The sequence below is a fragment of the Schistocerca cancellata genome, chromosome 2 (genome assembly GCF_023864275.1).
Source record: "Schistocerca cancellata isolate TAMUIC-IGC-003103 chromosome 2, iqSchCanc2.1, whole genome shotgun sequence".
NCBI lineage: Eukaryota > Metazoa > Arthropoda > Insecta > Orthoptera > Acrididae > Schistocerca > Schistocerca cancellata.
The window spans coordinates 395,010,669-395,034,001 of record NC_064627.1 but is presented as its reverse complement, the minus strand read 5'-3'; the positions used below and the strand labels follow the sequence as shown (position 1 = coordinate 395,034,001).

Here is a 23,333-nt window from a genome sequence, read left to right as displayed (position 1 = left end):
CTTAAAATTACACATCAGGGATTTTTTTTTTACCCTTCATTTTCCTCCTAACTCTGAGTAGACATCTGCCTTAGAAAACTATTTGAATCCAATCTACAATGAAAGTTAGAGACAGGAAGTAAATTACCTTTAAAAGTCACTACTGCTACAATAAATCGTGGTTAATTGCATTTTGAGTTGAATTATGAAGGAGGTACTTCTGCTTTATTTTCTAAGAGCAATCCTCATGTACTGATGTGCAGTAGCCGTCCAGCATTACAGAGGGTAGTTGCAATGAAATCACATGAAATCAACAGAGAGAATCACTCGTGAGTTCCATAGTGCTACGAGCAGTTCAGTTAGTACAGTTCCTGTTCGTAAGATGTTAAAAAGAGTAGACTTCGATGGGCAAGCAGTCCACATAAGGCATTCGTTTCCGTAGTCACAGTTAAAGCTTGAAGTGGTGTAAGGAGGGACGCTACTGGGCACTGAATAACTGGAAACGAATGATTTGGAGTTGTGAATTACGCTGTACCCTGGCAAATGCCTGTAGAACGTCACATTCTATCATATATAGTGCCCACAATGAAATACAGAAAAGATAACGGTACACTATGGGGGTGTTTTTCTTTATAAGCGCTCAAGAAAACTCTAAACGCGGGATGATATGAACACAGTTTACAACGTTCTGTACTGCGATATTTTGAATATAGCTGCACTACAGCAACGGTTACGGAACAGCAGGAACAAAGGACAGCCAACCAGCTGCAAAAAATGGTGGTTTTCAAATAACCTTAGCCACGGTTTCGACAGATCTAAACCCGTCTTCTTCTGAAGGTCAGACCTGCATAGTGAAATTGAAGGATGAAAAAATGCTAGTTTACGAGCTTTCGGATGCGTCGAGTCAGCTGGGATACTATTTTCTGAATAAGTTTGCTTACGGAAGATGTTGAAATTGAAGGATTTCAACATCGTCCGTAAGCAAACTTATTCAGACAATATTACCCTGCTGACTCGACGCATCCGAAAGCTGATAAACTAGCGTTTTTTTCATTCCCCCATACACCGTCTTGTAACTACCCATTTATCGGCTGCCAGTCAGCTAAATGAGTTAAATGTCATCAAATCGATCGCAGTCAATAACGGGTATGACATGGCCATGGTAGATCACATCTTCAGAAAGAGAACCTCTCAATGTTCACCGCTGTGTAACGACCTTTCCTCCGACAGCAAAAAAATTCTTATGCATTCCCTTTTTAGGAAATGTTTCTTATGAGATTAACATCTTCTAATAAAAAAATATAACTATAACGTTTCTTTCTCTGCAGACGATAGTTTCCAAAGGAGACTTCTGCATACTGTGAGAAATACTGGTGACTCGTTTTCCAATTCAGGTGTCTATAAATTAACCTGCAATTACATTGCCCAAACGGGAAGAACTGTGGAACAAGATACAAAGAGCATCTCTTAGGTAAGGAAGGAGCTAACGTACATAACTCTATGTTTACTGAACATCTACTGATTACCTACCACATACAGAAAAATTTGGAAGACTTGTTCTTCGCTGAGAAATCAAAGGGCGCAGGTTCGACCTTTGGGAAAATTAGAGAGATATAAACATCTCGAGCGCAAAGACGGGAACTTACTGGAGGACCAGCTGCAGCTTGCCTGTAGACAATGTTTCGATAGGTTCAAACCTATACTGTTCACAAAGAAATGTTCATACGACTGCCGGTAGACTTTGCGAGTGGTTCATTTCCTCGGGATTCTATTATACAATTTTCGTTAATGCAGCATCGTTTGTCAGTTTATATTGTACTAGGATATGGATGCCCCCACTTTTGTCGTGTTTGCACTATTCAGAGACCTAGGGGTTTTTGATCTTTACTGTCTTCATGTTTAATAGCGTGCTTATGCACTGGGAGTTTTACTTCCCGTACGTTGATGTACTGGAGGTGATCTTGTCATTGCTGCCGTTATGCTTGTAATAACGTACTTATACACAGACATCGCTATTTCCGTATGATAATGCATTGACAGTCCTATAAGTAGGATATCTTAATTTATGCCAGTATATCGTATTTTATACTCGTTGATTTGCGTAGTATATTTCTGTTATTAATTTCAGTGTGCTGATGCTTATTGGCTGTTTAGGTCGCCAAGCGCATCTGTTCATCGGCACATGCGCCTTGGGAGTTGTTTCCAGTGTCCACGCTCTCCACTCTCCTATGTGATCAAAAGTATCCGGACGCCTGGCTCAAAATGACTTACAAGTTCGTGGCGCCATCCAACGGTAAAACTGGAATTCAATACGGTGTTGGCCCACGCTTAGCCTTGATTACTGCTTACACTTTCGCAGGCATACGTTCAATCATGTGCTGGAAGGTTTCTTGGTGAATGGCAGCCCATTATTCACATAGTGCTGCACTGAGGAGAGGTATCGATGTCAGTCGGTGAGGCCTGGCACGTAGTCGGCGTTGCAAAACATCCCAAAAGTGTTCTATAGGATTCAGCTCGGGACTCTGCACAGACCAGTCCATTACAGAGATGTTATTGTCGTGTAACCACTCCGCCACAGGCTGTGCATTATGAACAGGTGCGCATTCGTGTTGAAAGATGCAATCGCCATCCCCGCATTGCTCTTCAACAATGGGAAGCAAGAAGGTGCTTTAAACATCAATGTAGGGCTGTGCTCTGATAGTGCCACGCAATACAGCAAGGGGTGGAAGCCACCACATTGAAAAACTCGACCACACCATAACACCACCGCCTCAGGATTTTACTGTTGGCACTACGCATGCTGGCAGATAACGTTCACTGGGAATTCGCCATACCCACACCCTGCCATCGGGTCGCAACATTGTGTATCGTGATTCGTCACTCCAAACAACGTTTTTCCACTGTTCAATCGTCCAATGTTTACACTCCTTACACCAACCGAGACGTCGTTTGGCATTTACCTGCGTGATGTATAGCTTACGAGCAGCCGCTCGACCATGAAATCCTTCTCAACTCCCGGCTAACTGTCATAATACTTGCAGTGGATCCTGATGCAGTTTGGAATTCCTGTGGGGTGGTCTGGATAGATGTCTGCATATTACACGTTACGACCCTCTTCAACTGCCGGTGGTCTCTGTCAGTTAACAGACGAGGTCGGCCTGTACGCTTTTGTGCTGTATGTGTTCCTTCATGTTTCCACTTCACTGTCACATCAGAAACAGTGGATCTAGGGATGTTTAGGAGTGTGGAAATCTCACGTATAGTCGTATGACACAAGTGACACCCAATGACCTGACTACGTTCGAAGTCCGTGAGTTCCGCGGAGCGCCCCATTCTGCTCTCTCACGATGCATAATTACTACTGAGGTGGCTGATACGCAGTAGCTGGCACTAGGTGGCAGCACAATACACTTAATAGGAAAACGTATGTTTTTGGGAGTGTCCGGATACTTTTGATCACATAGTGTACATCTACATGGATACTCTACAAATCACGTATAAGTGCCTGGCAGAGGGTTCATCGAACCACCTTCACAATAATTCCCTATTATTCCAATCTCGAACAGCCAACGGAAAAAACGAATACATATATATTTCTGTGCGAACTTTGATTTCCCTTATTTTATTACGATGATCGTTTCTTGCTATGTAGGTCGGCGTCAACAAAATATTTTCGCATTCGGAGGAGACTAATGGCGACTGGAATTTCGTGAAAAGATCAAAATGGCTCTGAGCACTATGGGACTTAACTTCTAAGGTCATCAGTCCCCTAGAACTTAGAACTACTTAAACCTACCTAACCTAAGGACATCACACACATCCATGCCCGAGGCAGGATTCGAACCTGCGACCGTAGCGGCCGCGCGGTTCCAGACTGTAGCGCCTTTAACCGCTTGGCCACCACGGCCGGCGTGAAAAGATCTCGCCGCAACGAAAAACGCCCTTGTTTTAAGGATGTCCACGACCAATCCAGTACTCTCCCCTATTTCGCCATAATACAAAACGTGCTACACTTCTTTAAACTTTCTCGATTTACTCCGTTAATCTTATCTGGCAAGGATCACAGACCGCGTAGCAGTACTCCAAAAGAGGACGGACAGGTGTAGTGTAGGCAGTCTCTATAGCAGATTTGTTACTTTTTGTAAGTGTTCTGCCAATAAAACACAGTTTTTGGTTTGCCTTCCCCACAACATTTTCTGTGTGTTCTTTCCAATTTTGACTGTTCGTAATTGTAATTCCTAGGTATTTTGATGAATTTATGGCCTTTAGATTTGACTGATTTATCGTATAAGCGAAGTTTAACGGATTCCTTTTAGCACTCATGTGGATGACCTTACACTTTTAATTATTTAAGGTCAATTGTCTATTTTCGCATCATACAGATATCTTTTCTAAATTGTTTTGCAGTTTGTTTTGATCTTCTAATGACTTTATTAGTCGATAAAAGACAGTGTCGTCTGCAAACAACGGACGACGGCTGCTCAGATTGTCTCCCAAATCGCTTATATTGATAAGGAGCAGCGGAGGGGGCAATTTCACTACAAGCCACTTTTGTGGTACAGTGACAAAAGCCTTCTGGAAATGTAGGAATATGGGATCAATCTGAAATCCCTTGTCAACAGCACTCAATACTTCGTGTAAGTAAAGAGCTAGTTGTGTTTCACAACAACGATGTTTTCTAAAGCCGTGCTGACTGTGTGTCAGTTCACAAAGTTCGAACACAATATATGTTCCAGAATCCTGCTGCATATCGACGTTAGTGATATGGGCCTGTAATTTAGTGGATTACTCCTATTACCTTTCTTGAATACTGGTGTGACCTGTGCAGCTTTCCAGTCTTTGGGTACAGATCTTTCATCGAGGGAGCGGTTGTATGTGATTGTTAAGTTCGGAGCTATTGCATCAGCATACTCTGACAGGAACCTAATTGGTATGCAGTCTAGACCGGAAGACTTGCTTTTTTTTTTTATTTAAGTTGCTTCACTACTCGGAGGATATCTACTTCTAAGTTACTCATGTTGGCAGCAGTTCTTGGTTCGAATTCTGGAATATTGTAATGTTGTTGCTCTAATTTGTTCTGAAAGCGGTGCTGATAGACAATAAAAGCGGTTTAAAAGCTGTGAGCTATGTGGGGAAGTTAACCTTGCATTACTGCGCAACTGTTTCACCAGGTATCAAGTCTAGCTTACCAAATTCCCAACCAGACTAACATTAATTATAATCTTTTAATTGTCATACGACAACCGGTGTATATAAAGAGAATTTAAATAAAAAGAAATAAATCAGTTTATACTTGGAAATTCATTTTAACATTGGTCATTGAAATTTCAGCATATTAAACTTGATTCATAACTGAACTGGTGCCTTATTTAGGATTGTGAAAATGTGAATTTGTAATCTTACAGAACACATCAAATATGGAGCCAAGATTGTGAGACTGCATACAACACTGCATTCATAAAATAACACACGAAGAACGTTGAATCATATGCAAGAGGGAATTAACCACAACCAACTGATTCAATTTTCACCCAAAGAAGTTACATTCGTAGCGCAATCCTGTGCGTCATGTAATTACCACACACTGGTATACTAAATTCATACTAACTCTCTGTGAAATCTTCCCGAAAAGAATTGCTGAGGGCTACTTTGATGATTACACGACATGCTTCATGTGGTCAACTTGGTTTACACAAAGAGTGTAACTCCACAATAATTTTGATAATTAAAATAAATTAGATCGAAAAGCAATTTACAAAAGAAAAACCTCAAACTGGTTACTATCATCTTACTATTAACCTGATGGGTCAAACAATTGTATAAGCACGTGGTACTGGTCTCACAAAGTACACCCCACGTGGGTTGAACATAAAGAAAAGTTGCTATATTGAAAAATATTGTCAAGACGAGACGTTATAATCTCATGCACATTCGCATTTGAGATTGATGATCTTAGTTAGAGTTACTGATCAACACGTGGTTCCACTTTACTCACAAAGTAGTGACAAAGCAACTAGCGGAAGATATTCTGAACTTCACACTCGAAATACACTGTGTTGCAATTTAAGATAACATTAGATATTTTAGAGCTAAACCTGAAATAAAGGTGATTAAATTTTCAGTTAGGCTGAACTTAAGAAATCCATTGTCCTACGGACTTAGCAGACACGCGCTTAGCCGGAGATCTTACCACTTCAGACGCTCGCCACGGACAGACTGACCTGGCCCCTTCCTGAGGGTGCCTCCCAGTAGCTTCCTATACCAACATGACAAGGGATGGACAGGACCATACTAAGAATAGAAACCTCTTTGCTTCTAGAAAGCGTAGCTACCTGTTCCGACGTTGGTCCTACTGTTCTCTAGCAGACAGGCTTATCTGCTACCATCAAGCATGCAACTAGAAATACATTTGCTCATTCATTCTTTCACACAGAAGGGAAGGGGGATGACAGTATCTTATCATATACAGTATATAAAAGAAAGCGGATGTAGGTTCTGTATGAGACTGTGTGACATGAGTTACATATAAACTGTGTTTTAAAGTGTAGTAGTGTGACAGATCGTTCTTGTTTATGTGTAAAAGTAACACGTTTCACTGCTCAGTCTCCTCCCAGATAGTCAGAAACACCACAGTAAATTTAGAAGTGGAATGTATGCCGTAAATGACAACAGATTTAAGAAATTAACATGAAAGGAATCCAACAGAGACCTTTCAATATTTACTTCGTCTTCTTTGGTGAAGGAACTGCGGAAGGCTGTGCTGTGTTTACTAACTCTGCTTTGGCAGCACTGTCGTCGATAGTATTTCCATTGTTATCGCACAAAGAAGGCATTGACTGTATCTTGCCACTAGCATACTTTAGATACGACCAGAATCTCGTTGGATTTTCTGCCTGGTTTTTAGACACAATGTCGTTGTGGAAACTATTATAAGCATCTCGCATTGAAGTCCGCGCTGAATTTCGAGCTTCTGTAAAAGACTGTTAATCTGGGAGATTTTGTGTTCGTTTAAATTTGGCATCCTGTTTTCGTTGTTTGTGCAACAGAGTTATGATCAGTTTTGTGCACGAAGGGGGAATAGCTCCCTCGTTCGTTAATTTATTTGATATAAATCTTGCAGTTGCTATCGATACTATTCTCTGAACTCACGTCACGTCTGGTATACACATACATTATTAACTTAGAAGGAATGGATATTGTCTCTCAGGGAGGCGTCAAGTGAATATTTATCTGCTTTTTTGAATAGGTATATTTTTGTATATTTTTGGGGGATTTGGGGGTTACGACATTCAATCTCGGTACGACAACCCTGTGTTTACTAATCCATGAGTCCGTTTTGATGCTTGTTATTAGCTCAGGATTATTTGTTGTTAAGAGGTCAAGTGTGTTTACTATTTGTAGGGGCTCGTGAACTAACTGCTCGAAATAACTTTCAGAGAATACGTTCACCACAATTTTGGATGATGTTTTATGCATACCTCCTGATTTAAACATGCATTTAGTGCTTAGTGCAAGAAAGGTTTCTTTGTTTTTTTAGCATCTCTTAATGTTTTCGAATATCATCACTTGCTATGGCACATTGTTTCCTGAGTTCAGTTCTTGTTCGGCTGTCCTCAATTAATATTCTCCAAGTCCAGTCCGGGCTAAAGATTATATATTTATAATAATAATTATTTTTCATAATTTAGAATAATAAGAATTCTTAACAAGATTTGTTGGTGTATGATTATTTTGTTTTTTATTGGAAAGTTCTTTAAGTTTCTGCATCACGGTTGACCAACTTTTCTTTGATGTCATCGTAATGATTCTGGTTTGTTGGTTTCTTAATTATTAATAAAATGCAAGGCTAACCTGGAGGTCGCTCTTCCTGATAAAGAACCTTAGTTTAAGATTGTTTTAAGGAAATAAAGAAATGTTAAATTATGGTCAAACTGTTATGTGCACCTCTCTGTTACAGTACCACCACTCCTAAAATCATTGCAGCATCTTTAAAAGAATTAGAATCACTGTGTCCAATAAACGCCAGCTGCAGCTCGCACTAAGGGGAGAATAGTATTTTGTCCTTCGAATTCACGTGTTCTCGTAGTTGGTTAAATTAAAAACCTTCAAATGACCATAAATCAGAATTTAAAAAGAAGTAGACTACTCATCTTGAGGGGGATCTCAGACAGCATTAATCGAAACTGGCCGACTCCTTTTCGTCGTGAAGGAGATTTTCGGGTTTGTTAACTGTTTCTTGGGAAAGACTGTGTTCGTTCCAGAACTCTTCTGATTATATGTTTCGGACGTTGTCGTGTTCCAAACGTCTTGTGATTGAGCTGTACCTTATAAGCTATCCCGACACCCAGTTTAATAGTTATTGGGGTGCTACTTCTTGATTATTCATAAATCTGGAACACTGGTGTATGTCAGTAGCGCTCACGGGAAGGCCTTTTCCCCTGCTTATGTTGGTCTAGTATAGGGTGACCAAATTATTTTCGGTGAAAACCGGGACACATTCACCCGGGTGCCAATGGACACCTCATTCCATGTGTACCCAGGTTTCTTAATTTTAAATATTAATGTCTTGTTGATACATTTTGTTAACCCGATTATTATAACTAATAAGAGGATACAAAAGATTGATATAATCTAGATTATCTGTATAATTAATGACATTTAATAAACGTATACAGTAATATAGAAATGTATTACGATTTTACAAATTTTTACAGCCATTCAACTTTTAATCAATTAATATTAACATGAGCTTTAATATTACTGACCACTTGTAGATGGAGACTGTCCTCGGAGAAAAGGGTATTTTTGACTGCCTCCAGCCTTCTTGATCATGTCTTTGTTCTTTGAGACACAGTGATAAAACTCGGCACAATCCATTTTGTAGTTGTACAGGATCTGCAGGATTCCTTCAAGAGAGTCCACCTCCAGTATGTTTCTTTCATCAGTCCACTGGATATTCATGAACGAAAATATTCTTTCGACATTGGCATTATGGGCTGGGATTGCAAATAAATACCTTGCAATTATTACCAACTCAGAGTAATGCTGAAGACAGTCACAGCTTTTAAATAAACTCACCCACTTCTCATGACATTCCAATGGTGTTTTTTTTTTTCATCATTCCACCTGTGAAGACTTTCTTCAACAAAATTTGTCGATATGCCGAACTGATCAAAGAGAATGGAATCATCGATTTCAGTCTCTTCATTCTTCAAATAAGAAACTGTCTCTTCAACACTTTCGCATTTTGGCACTCTCTTCAGTAACATCCAATCAAACACCGACGATGAGGGTAAATATGAGGCGCTCCACTTGCTGAGATTTTCTACACAAGTGTCATAAAACTTGTTAACTTCTTCTCTAAAACTGCTTTCCGCTGCGTCTGATACTTCTGCTCTTTTATGGACAGAGTTAACATTAAAAGAAATGAACTGCTGTTCTATCCTCTTAGTAACAGTTTCCAGAGTATTTTTCAAAACATCATTTACCTCTAATACACTTTTCGTGCTTCCCTCAATTTCCTTTATCCCATGTTGCAAAATGCTAAGCTGACTGTGAATGAACCATAAGTAGGCTTCACTTAAAGGGTTACTGAAAAGCTGAACCAATATTTTGGGGACTTTGTCTTCATTTAGGAAAAAATCTTTTAACGGTTCAAACAGGCGTATTACTCTTTCAACTGCTGGAAACAGTGACAACCAGCGAGTTTTCGAGTGACACATTACATTCATATATTCAGTTCCCACATAATCACACAACTCCTTAAGCCTCTTTGTTCTAACAGTATATATGTAAAAGTGTGAGTATACCTTCATGACGATAGTTTCAACATCACAGCTTAAACTGTCAGCAGATGTCTGCACGCTATTGTGTAAAACATGTGCAGGGCACCCTTTGCCTTGAATGTTTTCATGCAATTTTGCCTTTAATTTGGTAAATACGTTGCATTTGCCCTGTCTTTTTAAAGAAACCAGAGTTTGTGTTGGTATTGTCTCCACAAAATGCCACACATTTATTTTTCTCAAGATCAAATATTTCGATAGTATTCATACAAAATCTTGAAATTTCATCAGATGTTTCATTAGGTAGGGAACTCACCTTCAAAAGTTTGGTCTGAATTCCCCGATTAATATCGAAAAACTGAACAACAAACGGTGGCATCAGTGGATATCCCGTAGAAAGAAGACTTTTTCATGTGTTCAAGGCTTTCCTTTACACTCTGGGGAGCAATAACTCCTTTCACTAAGGCTGACACTTCAGTTCTTGCTGAACTAAACTTTTTTGCAATGAAGAATCATCAAACATAATGCTGTTAAGCTTATTAGTACAATCACTAGATCTATAAGTTTGGTGATGTTTTACTGTGTGGTAGGCTAGTGTAAGCTCGGCTGCTCGAACTTTCGGCTCTTCACTTGACTGATGTTTCACAAAATAATTTTGTAGAGTTTTACTGCAGCTCGGTGCACTGTATCTGTTAATGTGTTTCTTTGACCTGATGTGATCAACTATGTCGGAACGTCCACCATGACTTATACTAATAAAACAGTTACATACGGAACACTCTGCTTTGTAATCAAAACGACCTTTCTTAATGAAATTCCATTCCTTGGAATAACAGTCACTGAACTTGCAGGCACTTTTCGGCATTGCGTTTCGCAGTACTGCAGCAATAATACCACTAACATGAGAAAAAAGTATTGCAGTTTGTCTGACAAAACGTAAACTACTACACTGTTCTGACAATGAGTGTGTAAGTGGCGCGGCAATCGGACGGTTTCATAGCTCTGTTACAATAATACAACTTTAGCCGAAGTACCGCTCAAAGTAAATTATTGCCTGAGTGTATCAATACTGATACTGTGATTACTAGTATGGGACAATGGAGGTTTTAGACAAATAAGCTAAAATATATTAATTTCTTGTGTTGTATTTCCTTTAATATAGCGAAATCCCAAAAATTTGAGAGAGTTTCACGAAATGTATTTAAAAACGAATTTTCGGGGCACCGAAACACAGGGATGAAGTCTAGTAATTACCATATCTGATGCAGATTAGATTACTTGTGCTTTTTTTACTGTGACAGCAACATTTCAGTCACGTGTGAATTGTTTTGGCATTATTTTTTAGAAATTACACTTGATATATATCCAGTTTGTTTAAAGGGTTTGGCAAGAGAGGGTTGAAGAAAACGATAATCACGAAAATATAATCGGAGCTGAATGTGTAAATAACGGAAAGATATAAAAATATGGAATGATTCCCTACTGACCATTGAAACAGAACAAAAGTTGTATTAAAAAGTAACTCCGTTCAGAAATTGATTTCTGCTAAGATATGAGTTCGACATGAGCTCCCGTACTTAAGAGAAAAAAAGAAACCGTATAAATTAGTCAGTACATTTTTCAATACATATGTACATTTTCATACACACACTGCACGTTGCATACTGTACATATTAATAATCGAAGTTCCTTTATTCGGAATTGGTTGAATACCTGGCGTTGCTTTAGTATGTATTTATTCCGGTCTTCTGTTAGTACTCTTATTTCTCTGCCCATCTCCTCCTCTTCCCGTGCAGTCCATTTCCCACTCCCCCTCCCACTGCCCTTCTTCATGACCTGTGTCTATCTCCTACCCCCCCCTCCCCCTCCGGCCACCCTCTTTTGAGAGTTGGGTGGTTCTTATGTTACAATGGCTCTCTTCCATCAGTAAGTGATACGTGATGTATACAAAATTTGTTCGAAATCGATCGAATGATGTAGGAGGAGATGTGGAACAAACTTACTTACATAACTATAATATGTGTGGATTCGTACAAACTTTCCATTGACATTTATTTGAAACACAGTTGACCACAGGAACGGAGCGCCAATGAAACACTGAAAACTATGAAACTTTATTTAATTTATTGTGAATACAGTACGATTTGGGTATTGCAGTTGTAAAACTGAAGCTAGACGAGTGCACAATCCCGACGCTATCGTCGTCAACAGTACGTGTTGATCGACTGTTTCGGCCCATTGCTTAACCTGAAAAAAGGAAAACCAAAGCATTAGTGTTCACAATAAATTTTCTTTGCCATATGACGAATATAAATTGTAGACTGGCAATGGCAAGGAAAGCGTTTCTGAAGAAGAGAAATTTGTTAACATCGAGTATAAAGTTAAGTGACTGGAAGTCGTTTCTGAAAGTATTTGTATGACGTGTAGCCATGTATGGAAGTGAAACTTGGACGATAAATAGTTTAGACAAGAAGAGAATAGAAGCTTTCGAAATGTGGTGTTACAGAAGAATGCTGAAGATTAGTTGGGTAAATAACATAACTAATGGGGAGAAGAGGAGTTTGTGGCACAACTTGACTAGAAGAAGGGACCGGTTGGTAGGACATGTTCTGAGGCGTCAAGGGATCACCAATTTAGTACGGGAGGGCAGCGTGGAGGGTAAAAATCGTAGAGGGAGACCAAGAGATGAATACACTAAGCAGATTCAGAAGGATGTAGGCTGCAGTAGGTACTGGGAGATGAAGAAGCTGCATCAAACCAGTCTCTGGACTGAAGACCACAACAACAACAACATGACGAATACGTATCAAACCTTTCTCCTCTGCAAAATAATGGAAATCAGAGTAGGTTTTAAACGTCAAAACTGATGATTTCGAACTCACTATCATTATGATGGTTGAACATGCCGTTATCCTCTATGAAAGTCTGTATCTCAGAAGAAAATGCTCGTTTATAGAAAAGTCGAGGGAGGAGATTTATGGATAAGACATTGGCTGCAATCGTTAGGACGGTTATCAAAATTCTTGCCATTCCCTTGAGGTTTAGGTTTTACATGGTTTTCCTTAATTACTTAAAGTACAAGTCATACTGGTTCCTCTGAAAACAAAACGGCTGGTTTTTTTCCATACCATTCGCCAGTCCGAAATTTGCCTAGTCTGCAACAACCTCGCCAATCAGCGAAACGTTCCGTAAATTGTATGTTAACTTCTGTGGCCTAGCTGAACGAGCTTTAGCAGTGATATGTGATAGTTTGACAACTCTATCGACGGCAGGAGTGGATTGCAAAACATTTCCTCCTGATCGTGTGTGTGGGCCGACTGAGCCATGTCTGTGAAGTTTAATTATCGATTACTGTGATATTAATGTTAGGTTTGTGCATAAGTTCGAAGCTTTCTTGTTTTGCATGGGGGCATTCCAGTTGCTATGGGTTTGTTTGTCGACTGTCAGTTTTTATTAGTAGTTCGCTGTTGCTACTTGAGATTACGTGTTGTCAGTTTGTCATTTGGAGATAGTGAGTGGAGCTGTGGACGCTAGAAGATTGAGTGCCAAGTGGAGAAATCGGAACATTTCGGACATAGTCGTCTGTTTGAATTCAACAGAGAGTTGACGGCTGCGGAGGCAGCCAGAAACATTTGCGTCGAGTGTAGGGATAATGTCATTCGACAGAGCACGGCAAGTTATTGATTTTCTCATTTTAACGGTGTAGGTTCACTTTGCAAAGTCTTCACAAAGGAAGACACCGTGGTAATAGTGGGTGGGGCAGACAACAGCATAGACAGGGACCCTAATTATTCCACTGAGAGTGACCTGGTAAAGAAAGCTTCAGCGACGAGACATGTTGGTGTTGATCTTGTGTGTTCTGAGGCGCCATGACTGGCCTCGTTTAAACCCTTCTGTTAGGATCAGGAATGAGGTTTCATATTGGTGTGGTTCCTATTGACCCTATCAGTAGGTAGGACTATATGAGGCAACGCCATCACCTCAGTAGGAAAGGGAAGGGAAAGCTACATGGACTAAGCAAATTACTTAAGGTGGGGATCAGTATCGCACGTGGTAAAGTATCAGTCTCTGCAAGTGACAGAACAGCAGCTTTTCAGGGTAGGAAGGGAAGAAACAGAAGATGATCAGAGACAGGTTGAAAATAACATTGCATTCATAAAAGAGGCAGCCAAAACGCAAATTTTTATGTATGCAGTTCATGCAAACAGCCCCTATTTGAAACCTGGAGATGTTCAGAAACTGACAGAAAAATTAGGTTCATCCATTTGTAACTCAGCCAGTGCAAAAACTCACTTATCCTTATTGCATCAGAATATCCGAGGACCGAAGAGTAAGCTTGATGATTTGCTTATTTGAGTTGAAGAATTAGAGTTGAGTAAACCAACTGATATAATCTGCCCCACTGAACATCAAGTGAGCAGTGGTGTAGACATGTTAAGTGTTACAGGATTTAAGTTGCCCTCTTACATCTGTAGAGAAAATATGGAGAAAGATGGAGTTGCCATATTTGTCAGAAACTGTATTTATTTCAAGAACAATGATATTAATAAATTTGCCCAGAGTAGCACTTGAAGCTTGCGCTACAGAATAGTATTTGACTATCAGTCCTTTATAATAGTAAGTTTTTACAAAGCGCCTTCAGGAAACTTTAATCTCTTCATAAAAAATCTGGAATTTCTGTTGTCCCATCTCACAGTAAAAAAGAAGGTAATAGTGATGACGGGTGATTTTAATGTGGATTTATTGGGAAGCTCTGTCAGTGAACAATTATTGCAATCAGCAACATAGTCATTCATTTTAGTTCCTACTGTGAACTTCGGAACTAGGGTACATAAATGCTCTGAGATTGCTATTGATAATATCTTTGTAGACAAATCTAGGAAAAAAACTCATATCACAAAACCAATAGTAAATGGGCACTCTGATCATGGCATGCAGAATCTTGTGTTAAATGTTGAAACTTGTTGGGATAAAAAATCTATTAAATCTGAATACATGAGAGTAATAAATCAGTCACACTTGAGAATTTTAGGAGGCTGCTCAAAGACATGAACTGGATAGATGTTCACAGTACTTCTGACTCAAATAGAAAGTACGAAGCATTCGTTAATAAAGTTACTTCCTCTTTTGAAAATTGTTTTCCTCTAAAGGTAACTCAAATCAAACAGAAGGCTAAAAATAAACCATGGATTACAGAAGGAATAAAGGTATCATATGGGACAAATAGGAGACTGTATCTACTATCTAAGACCAGCTCTGATGTTAGCATTGTAATGCATTACAAAGAATACTGCAAAACACTGAAGCAGGTAATCCAGAAATCTAAGCAGCTTTACTATGAGAAAAAATAGTTACATCAGGGAACAAAAGAAACTATATGGGATATAGTGAAGTCAGAGACAAGTGGGGCCAGAAAGGAAGAGGAACAGACATCTCTAAAAATAAATGAGAAATCATTAACAAGCACATGTAGTGTTGCAAAATTTTAACCAAGTACTTTATTTCTGTTACTGACAGCTTGGGGTTATCAGATTCAGTAAACAGTGCAATGGGATATCCGAGACCAGTCTGTACAAATGATTTCAGTAAAATGGAAGTGACATTCAATTCTCCCAAAGCAGTCGCATACATCATAAAACCCTTAAAATCAAACTTTTCTAATGGTTATGATAATATGGTACCAAAGTTAATTAAAGAGTATTCATGTGAGTTGAGTACTATTTTAAGTTATTTGTGTAATCAGTCTTTTACCATTGGAGCATTTCTATACTGGCTAAAGTATAGAAGAAGGGGGGTAAAGAAACCAATTACACTTTTGCCAGCTTTTTCAAAATTGTTTAAAAAGAATGTGTTCAAGAGTCTTCTTAAGCATCTGACAGGAAATAAGATATAGTCCAAGTCACAATTTGGGTTTCTTAAGAGTTCTGATATAAAGAAGGCTATTTACATGTACAGTGTGAATGCAATTAATTCATTAGATTACAAATTAGAGGCTACTGCATTTTCTGTGACCTGTCAAAAGCCTTTGTGTGAATCACAGCCTTATCTTAAGTAAATTACAATATTATGGTGTCACTGACAGTGCTGAAAAATGGTTCAAGTCTTATCTAACTAATAGGAAACAAAGGATGTCATTGCGAAACATCTGTGGAGTAAGCAACCAGTCATCATCTGACTGGGGATTAATTTCATGTGGTGTTGCTCAAGGTTCAATCTTGTGTCCATAGCTTTCTCTTGTATACGCTAATGGCATCTCATCTGTTACAATGCCAGATGCTAAGCTTGTTTTGTTTGCAGATGATACAAACATTGCAATAAATAGCAAGTCAAGTACAGATTCAGAAATGGCTGCTAACCAAATTTTCACTGAAATTAATAAATAGTTTAAAGCGAATTAACTATCATTAAACTTTGGAAAGTCCCACTACATGCAGTTCAGAACTTGTAAGAGATTTCCGTCCAGGACACGTATAACATATGAGTACAAGCAGATAGAAGAGGTTGACAGTATTAAATTTCTAGGATTACCATTCGATAATAAATTTAGTTGGAAAGGGCATACTACATAATTGCTAAATCGCCTAAACAAGTCTGTATTTGGAATGCGAATGACTTCAGAAGTAGGAGATACAAATATAAAAAAACTTACATACTTTGGCTACTTTCATTCTGTAATGCCATATGGGATTATGTTTTGGGGCGGCCTGTCAAGCCGAGAAAAAGTCTTTAGAGTGTAAAAGCGTGTAATAAGACTCATTTGAAGTGTAAATTCAAGAACATCATGTAGAAACCTGTTCAAGGAACTGAGTATTCTAACCACTGAATCTCAGTATATTTATTCCTTAATGAAATTTGTTTCAAATAACATGCCTCTTTCTCCAACTAATAGCTCAAGATACTAGCTAATACTAGAAACAAGAACAACCTACATAAAAACTTAAATTCATTTACTTTGGTCCAAAAATGGGTCAAATATTCAGGAATACACCTCTTCTATAAACTGCCAGCAACTATTAACAACTTGGTTCCAGATCAAGTTTGAAAAACTGTTTGGTAGGCAACAACGTCTACTAAGATGTTCATCTACAGATGAATATCTTAACAGTGACTGTTACATAAGCTTAAGTAAAAATGGCTGTTAGATTTCAATTTTGACAGCACTTGGTCACAATGGTCAAGATTAGGTGCTCTATGTATGATAAATTAATTAAAAGTGAATAACTATGTTTCATTGTGACAGTAGTCCACCCCCAGAAGCTGAATGATCAGCGTGATGGATTGTCAGTCCTCTGGGCCCGGGTTCAATTCCCGGCTGGGTCGGGAAATTTCCTCCGCCCAGGGACTGGATGTTGTGCTGTCCTCATCGTCATCCTATCATCCTCATCGACTGCAGGTCGCCGAAGTGGCGTCAAATTGAAAGACCGGCACCCGGCGAACGGCCTGCCCGACGGGGTGCCCTAGCTATACGATTAAATAAATAAATTGTGACAGTGTATTAATTCTGTAAATATTGGCGGTTCCAGTTTACTGTAATGTATTGACATATTTTTACAATCTCCTGACAAATGATCAGGGAAGTGGGTGTTATTTTCAAATGTTCTTTGTTTTTTATGTTATACTTTCTGACATGTTCCACACCCACGAGAATCGCCTCATTTTTGAGTATATGCAAGGAAAACTGAATCTATTCTAAGGAGTGTGGTCTTGACATTAGTGATTCTCCACGCTCAAGAAGATCTTCGGGGTTTGATGAAGATCGTTTAAACGCATTTATCTACAATGATACTCGTCAGTGTACTCGAGAATTGATAAATGTGATGAACTCTGATCGTGCCACCATCGTGCGACATTTGCTTGCAATGGGGAAGGTTCAAAAATCGGTTGTGTGGTTACCACATCCGCTAAGCCAAAATCACAAAAATCTGTTGGTGGCCATATGTGCATCGTCATCAGTTTCCTCATGAACAACATCGAACATTGATAATCTGTGTCGTTATTCGTGACAAGAACTGGTGTCTATGTTAACATAAGAAAATGAAATTAAATGCTGAGTCCAAATAAGGCAACAACATCCCATACACAGACCTGTACACATTCGCAAAAGATAATGTTATGCATCTGGTGGAACAGCGACGGTGTGGTGTTCTACGAATTGCTTCCCCAGGCTGTAACCAAGAGTGCTGACGTTCATTGTCAACAACTGAGACGTCTTGCAACGCAATCCAAGAACAACGACCACGAAGACTGAGTTAAGTGATGCTTTCCCACGATAACACCCGCCTACAGTCTGCTAGACTGACAAAAGGCACTAAGGAACTGGATTGGGAAGTAATTCCGCACTCACCTTATTCATTTGCTTTTGCTCCCTCAGATTTTCACCTTTTTCGCTCTGTATCGAACAACGTACAAGGAGTGAGAGAGAAGGAAGATTAATTGTGTTCTATAATAAATTTCAGTCAGTAATAGCGAATAGTCTGCTCGAGAATCATTAGAGAAGAAGCTATACTTGGAAAAGGCCGGGTGATACGGCAAGATTTCAGTTCAATTACACCATGGTGAGACAGAGACTCCGAAGTCAGGTACTGCATGGTAAGGTGCACCCAGGAGAAGATACAGACTCAGATCACAATATACATAGTAGTGATGAAGAGTAGCCTGAAGTTTAAGAGATTAGTCATGAAGAATCAATACACAGAGAAGTGGGATACAGAAGTACTAAGGAATGACGACATACGCTTGGAGGTCTCTAAGGCTGTAGAAATAGGTCAGTAAGCAGTGGAATTGAGGAGGAATAGATATCTCTAAAAAGAGCAATCACAGAAGTTGGAAAGAAAAACATAGGTACACCGAAGGTAACTGCGTAGAAACCATGGATAGCAGAAGAAATACTTCAGTTGAGCGATGAAAGAAGAAAGTACAAAAATGTTCAGTGAAGTTCAGGAATACAAAAATACACGTCACCGAGGAATGAGATAAATACACTTATGCTCATAAATTAAGGATAATGCTGATACATGGAGAAACAATGCTCTGGTGGGCGGTCTGCGGGTTTAAATCACCTCGGGGTATGACCATGCGTGCATTTGACCTGCTGTCGTCGCACGGTGGCGCTTGCAGCAGTCCACATATGCAGAGATGTGTTGGTTCATTTCAGAGTACAGTGCGGCGAGTAAATGCGCAGACGTTTTCAGATGTGCTAATAGTGACTGTGTGTTGAAAATGGCTCAAAGAACACATACTGATGACGATATGAGGGGTAGAATACTAGGGCGACTGGAGGCTGATCAAACACAGCAGGTCGTAGCACGGGTCCTCCGTGTGCCACAAAGTGTGATCTCAAGACTATGACAACGATTCCAGCAGACAGGAAACGTGTCCAGGCGCTACAGTAAGGGACGTTTACAGTATACAACACCACAAGAAGTCCGATCTCCCACCACAGTGCCCGCAGACGGCCACGGAGTACTGCAGGACAGCAGGTAGCCTTACTCGGGACCTTACCGCAGCCACTGGAACAGTTGTCTCCAGACGGCTGAACAGACGACTGAACAGACGTGATTTTTTCGCCCGGAGACCTACAAGGTGCATTCCACTGACCCGTGGTCACAGGAGAGCCCATAAAGCCTGGTGTCAAGAACACAGCACATGCTCATTGAAACAGCGGTCCCAGGTTATGTTCACAGACGAGTCCGTGTATAGTCTGAACAATGATTCTCGCCGGGTTTTCGTCTGGCATGAACCAGGAACCAGATACCAACCCCTTAATGTCCTTGAAAGGAGTCGTGGTTTGATGGTGTGGGGTGGGATTATGATTGGTGCACGTACAGCCCTGCATGTCTTTGACAGAGGAACTGTAACAGGTCAGGTGCATCGGGACGTCATTTTGCACCAGTATGTCCTCCTTTTCAGGGGTTCAGTGGGTCCCGCCTTCCTCCTGATGGATGATAACGCACGGCCCCACCGAGCTGCCATCGTGGAGGAGTACCTTGAAACAAATGATATCAGGCAAATGGAGTGACCTGCCTGTTATTCATACCTAAACCCCATCCAGCACGTCTGGGATGCTCTCGTTCGACGTATCGCTGCACGTCTTCACACCCCTAGGACAGTTAAGGAGCTCCGACAGGCACCGGTGCAAGAATGGGAAGCTAGACCCCAGCAGCTGCTCGACCACCTGATCCAGAGTATGCCAACCTGTTGTCTGGCCAGTGTACGTGTGCATGGTGATCATATCCCATATTGATGTCGGGATACATGCGCAGGAATCAGTGGCGTATTGTAGCACATGGGTTTCGGGACGGTTTTCTCACTTATCACCAACACTGTGGACTTACAGAACTGTGTTGTGTATGTTCCCTATGTGCCTATGCTGTCAGCACCAGTTTTGTGTAGTGTCACGTTGTGTGGCACCACATTCTGCAATTATCCTTAATTTATGAGCATGAGTGTAGGATATGCAGGGAAGCTAAGACGAAATGGCTGAGTGAAAAATATGAAGAAGTCGAAAAAGAAATGATTGTGTTATGGACTGATTCTGCATATAGAAAAGTCGAAACAACCTTCGGTGAAATTAAAAGCAAGGCTGGTAACATTAAGAGTGCAACAGAAATTCCACTGTTAAATGCAGAGGGAGAGCAGACACGTGGAAAGAGTACATTGACGGCTTCTATGAGGGGGGAAGATTTGTCTGATGTAATAGAAGAAGAAACGTGAGTCGATTTAGAAGACATAGGTGATCCAGTACCAGAATCAGAATTTAAAAGAGCTTTGGAGAATTTAACATCAAACAGGGCGCAAGGGATAGATAACATTCCATCAGGATTTCTAAAATCATTGGGGGAAGTGGCAACAAAACGACTATTCACGTTGGTGTGCAGAACGTATGAGTCCCGCGACATACCATCTGACTTCCGAAAAAATATCATGCACACAATCCAGAAGACTGCAAGACATGACAAGTGCAAGAATTTATCGCACAATATGCTTAGCAGTTCATGGAGCCAAGTTACTGACAAGAGTAATATACAACAATGGAAGAGAAAATTGGGGATGTGTTGGATGACGATCATTTTGGCTTCAGGAAAGGTAAAGGCAGCAGAGAGGCAATATTGACGTTGCGGTTGATAATGGAAGCTAGTCTAAGGAAAATCAAGACCCGTTCTTACGATTTGTCGACATGGAAAAAGCATTCGACAATGTTAAATGACGCAAGATTTTCGAAATTCTGAGAAACACAGGGGTAAGCTCTAGGGAAAGGTAGGTAATATAAAATAAGTACAAGAGCCAAGAGCGAATAATAGGAGTGGACGACCAAGTACGAAGTGCTTGGATAAAAAAGGGAGTAAGACAGGAATGTAGTCTTTTGCGGCTACTGATCGATATATACATCGAAGAAGTTATGACGGAAATGAAAGAAAGGTTCAAGAGTGGAATTAAAATTCATCAGTGATAAAATTGCTGATGACATTGCTATCCTCAGTGAAGGTGAAGAAGAATTACAGGATTTACTGAATGGAATGAACGGTCTAATCAGTACAGAATATGGATTGAGATTAAATCGAAGAAGTCGAAAGTAATGAGAAGTAGCAGAAGTGAGAATTGTGAGAAACTTAAAATCAGGACTGATGGCCAAGAAGTAGATAAAGTTAAGGAATTCCGTTGCCTAGGCAGCAAAATAACCAATGACGGACCGAACATGGAGGTCATCAAAATCACAGTAGCACCAGCAAAAAAGGGCATTCCTGGCCAAGAAAAGTCTACCAGTATGAATCACACGCCTTAATTTGAGGAAGAAATTTCTTAAAATGTCCGCCTGCTAGCTGCGTGTTAACGTGCTTTCCTCCCATGCAGCGGGCCTGGGTTCGATTTCCGGACTGCATGTTGTGTTGTCCTCATCGTCATTTCATCTTCACAAGCAGTACGCAAGTCACCCAATGTGGCGTCGACTGAAATAACACTTGCACTCGGTGGCCGAACTTCCCCGGATGGGGCCTTCCGACCAAAAATGCCACACGCTCATTTCATTTCATTTTTCTCAAAATATACGTTTGGAGCACAGAATTATTTCGTAGTGAAATATGGACTTTGGGAGAAAAGAAATAGAATCGAATGATTTGGTATGTGGTGCTACGGAAGGACGTTGAAAGTCAGTTGGACTGATAAGATAAGGAATGAGGAGATTTTGCACAGAAAGGGATAGGAAAGGGACATGTGGAAAACACTGACAAGGAGAAGGGACAGGATGATAGAACATCTGTTAAGACATCAGGAAATAACTTCCATGGTACTAGAGGGAGCTGTAGAGGGTAGACAGAGATTGGAATACATCCAGAAAATAAGAATAATTGAGTATGTAGGCTGCGAGTGCTACTATGAGATGAAGAGGTTGGTATAAGAGAGAAATTTGTGGCGAGTCGCATCAAACCAGTCAGAAGACTGATGATTCGAAAAATAGAAAAACGAACAACCTTTAAGGAATTTCCTTTCCGGATGAAAATGCACTGTGAACATGAGTCGACGAGTTCTTCGTCTCAAAACCTTGTGATTTCTACAGTCGCGGAATAGAAACGTTATCCCGGTGCTGGCAGACTGTTGTAAATAGTGAAAGAGAATACATTATTGATGACTAAAGTCTCTGTTATGTGTATCTGTTGTGTTTAATAAAATTATTGAAAAACGCTACGAACTTAGGCACCAACCTAATACAATCAACACGCGAGAATTGTGTTGTCAATCTGTTTTAGATTATGGTCCTCCCCACGGGAAGCAAACCGGGGGGAATATGACTTTGGCGCGAATAGTGCTCTCCGCCACACACCACTTGGCGGCTTGCGGAGTATATATGTAGATAAGTAGTGAAGAGTGTCTCACAAGCATTGCCGAAGGCCAAGTACATGAAACATATCTGAAAGTGACAAAACTGGTTCTAGGCGACAAAGAAGTCGACTCACGATGGTGAAATATGTCTAACACCATACGGAGATTGAATATTTTTGTAATCGTAATTCCTGTTGACGCAGGAACTAAATTTTTAACTAAGCTTTGGTGTGATGTTTATTGAAAACGCAAAGAAAAATCTCAAAAGTCCTGCAGAGCAACATAGTGGCTTTAAGAATATCGTCCACAAACCCCAGAATTTAGATGTTTACTACCCAATTTTCAGCATTCTTGTGTTCTGGAAGGCTTAAATGTGTACAGATAGAGTCGACAGCAATTAACAGTCCCTTTCTTTTGTTTTTCAGACTTTAAAATTTCCTCATGAAAAAATTGCCGTTTGCCTGAAGCGGTACAACAAATAAATTAACCAATTTTAGCATTCTATCAGTCTGCAGGGACGGGATTTGGAACTGCACAACTGCTGGCCACAATGATGGAAGAGGCACAGGGCTTAGTGGCATTGTTATTCGACTCCTATTCCGAAGATGCCGGATTCAAATCCTCCGCTCTCTTGTTCGTCAGTTTTTATGTTGTTTACCTCAATCAGTGAAGTCATTGCCAATTTGCTTGCACAGCTACTTCCCACTCAAACTAAAACTCAGTCTTTGAAGAGCAATATGTTGAATGGCTTTTCAA

The 23,333-nt window shown here is 40.1% G+C and overlaps 1 protein-coding gene across 2 annotated transcripts in view; it reads right to left on the bottom strand.

Annotated features, from left to right (window-relative positions):
- Window positions 1-11,851: 11,851 nt before the first annotated feature.
- The window catches only part of LOC126145920 (uncharacterized), a 202,597-nt gene continuing 191,115 nt past the window's right edge, over window positions 11,852-23,333 (bottom strand). For both annotated transcript variants that reach the window (XM_049915588.1, XM_049915589.1), the window contains one exon: window positions 11,852-12,008. Coding sequence is in view for 1 of the 2 variants with exons in the window: in XM_049915589.1 (XP_049771546.1) it covers window positions 12,004-12,008 (5 nt within the window). In the remaining variant the exon portion in view is untranslated. The remainder of the gene's footprint in view (window positions 12,009-23,333) is intronic.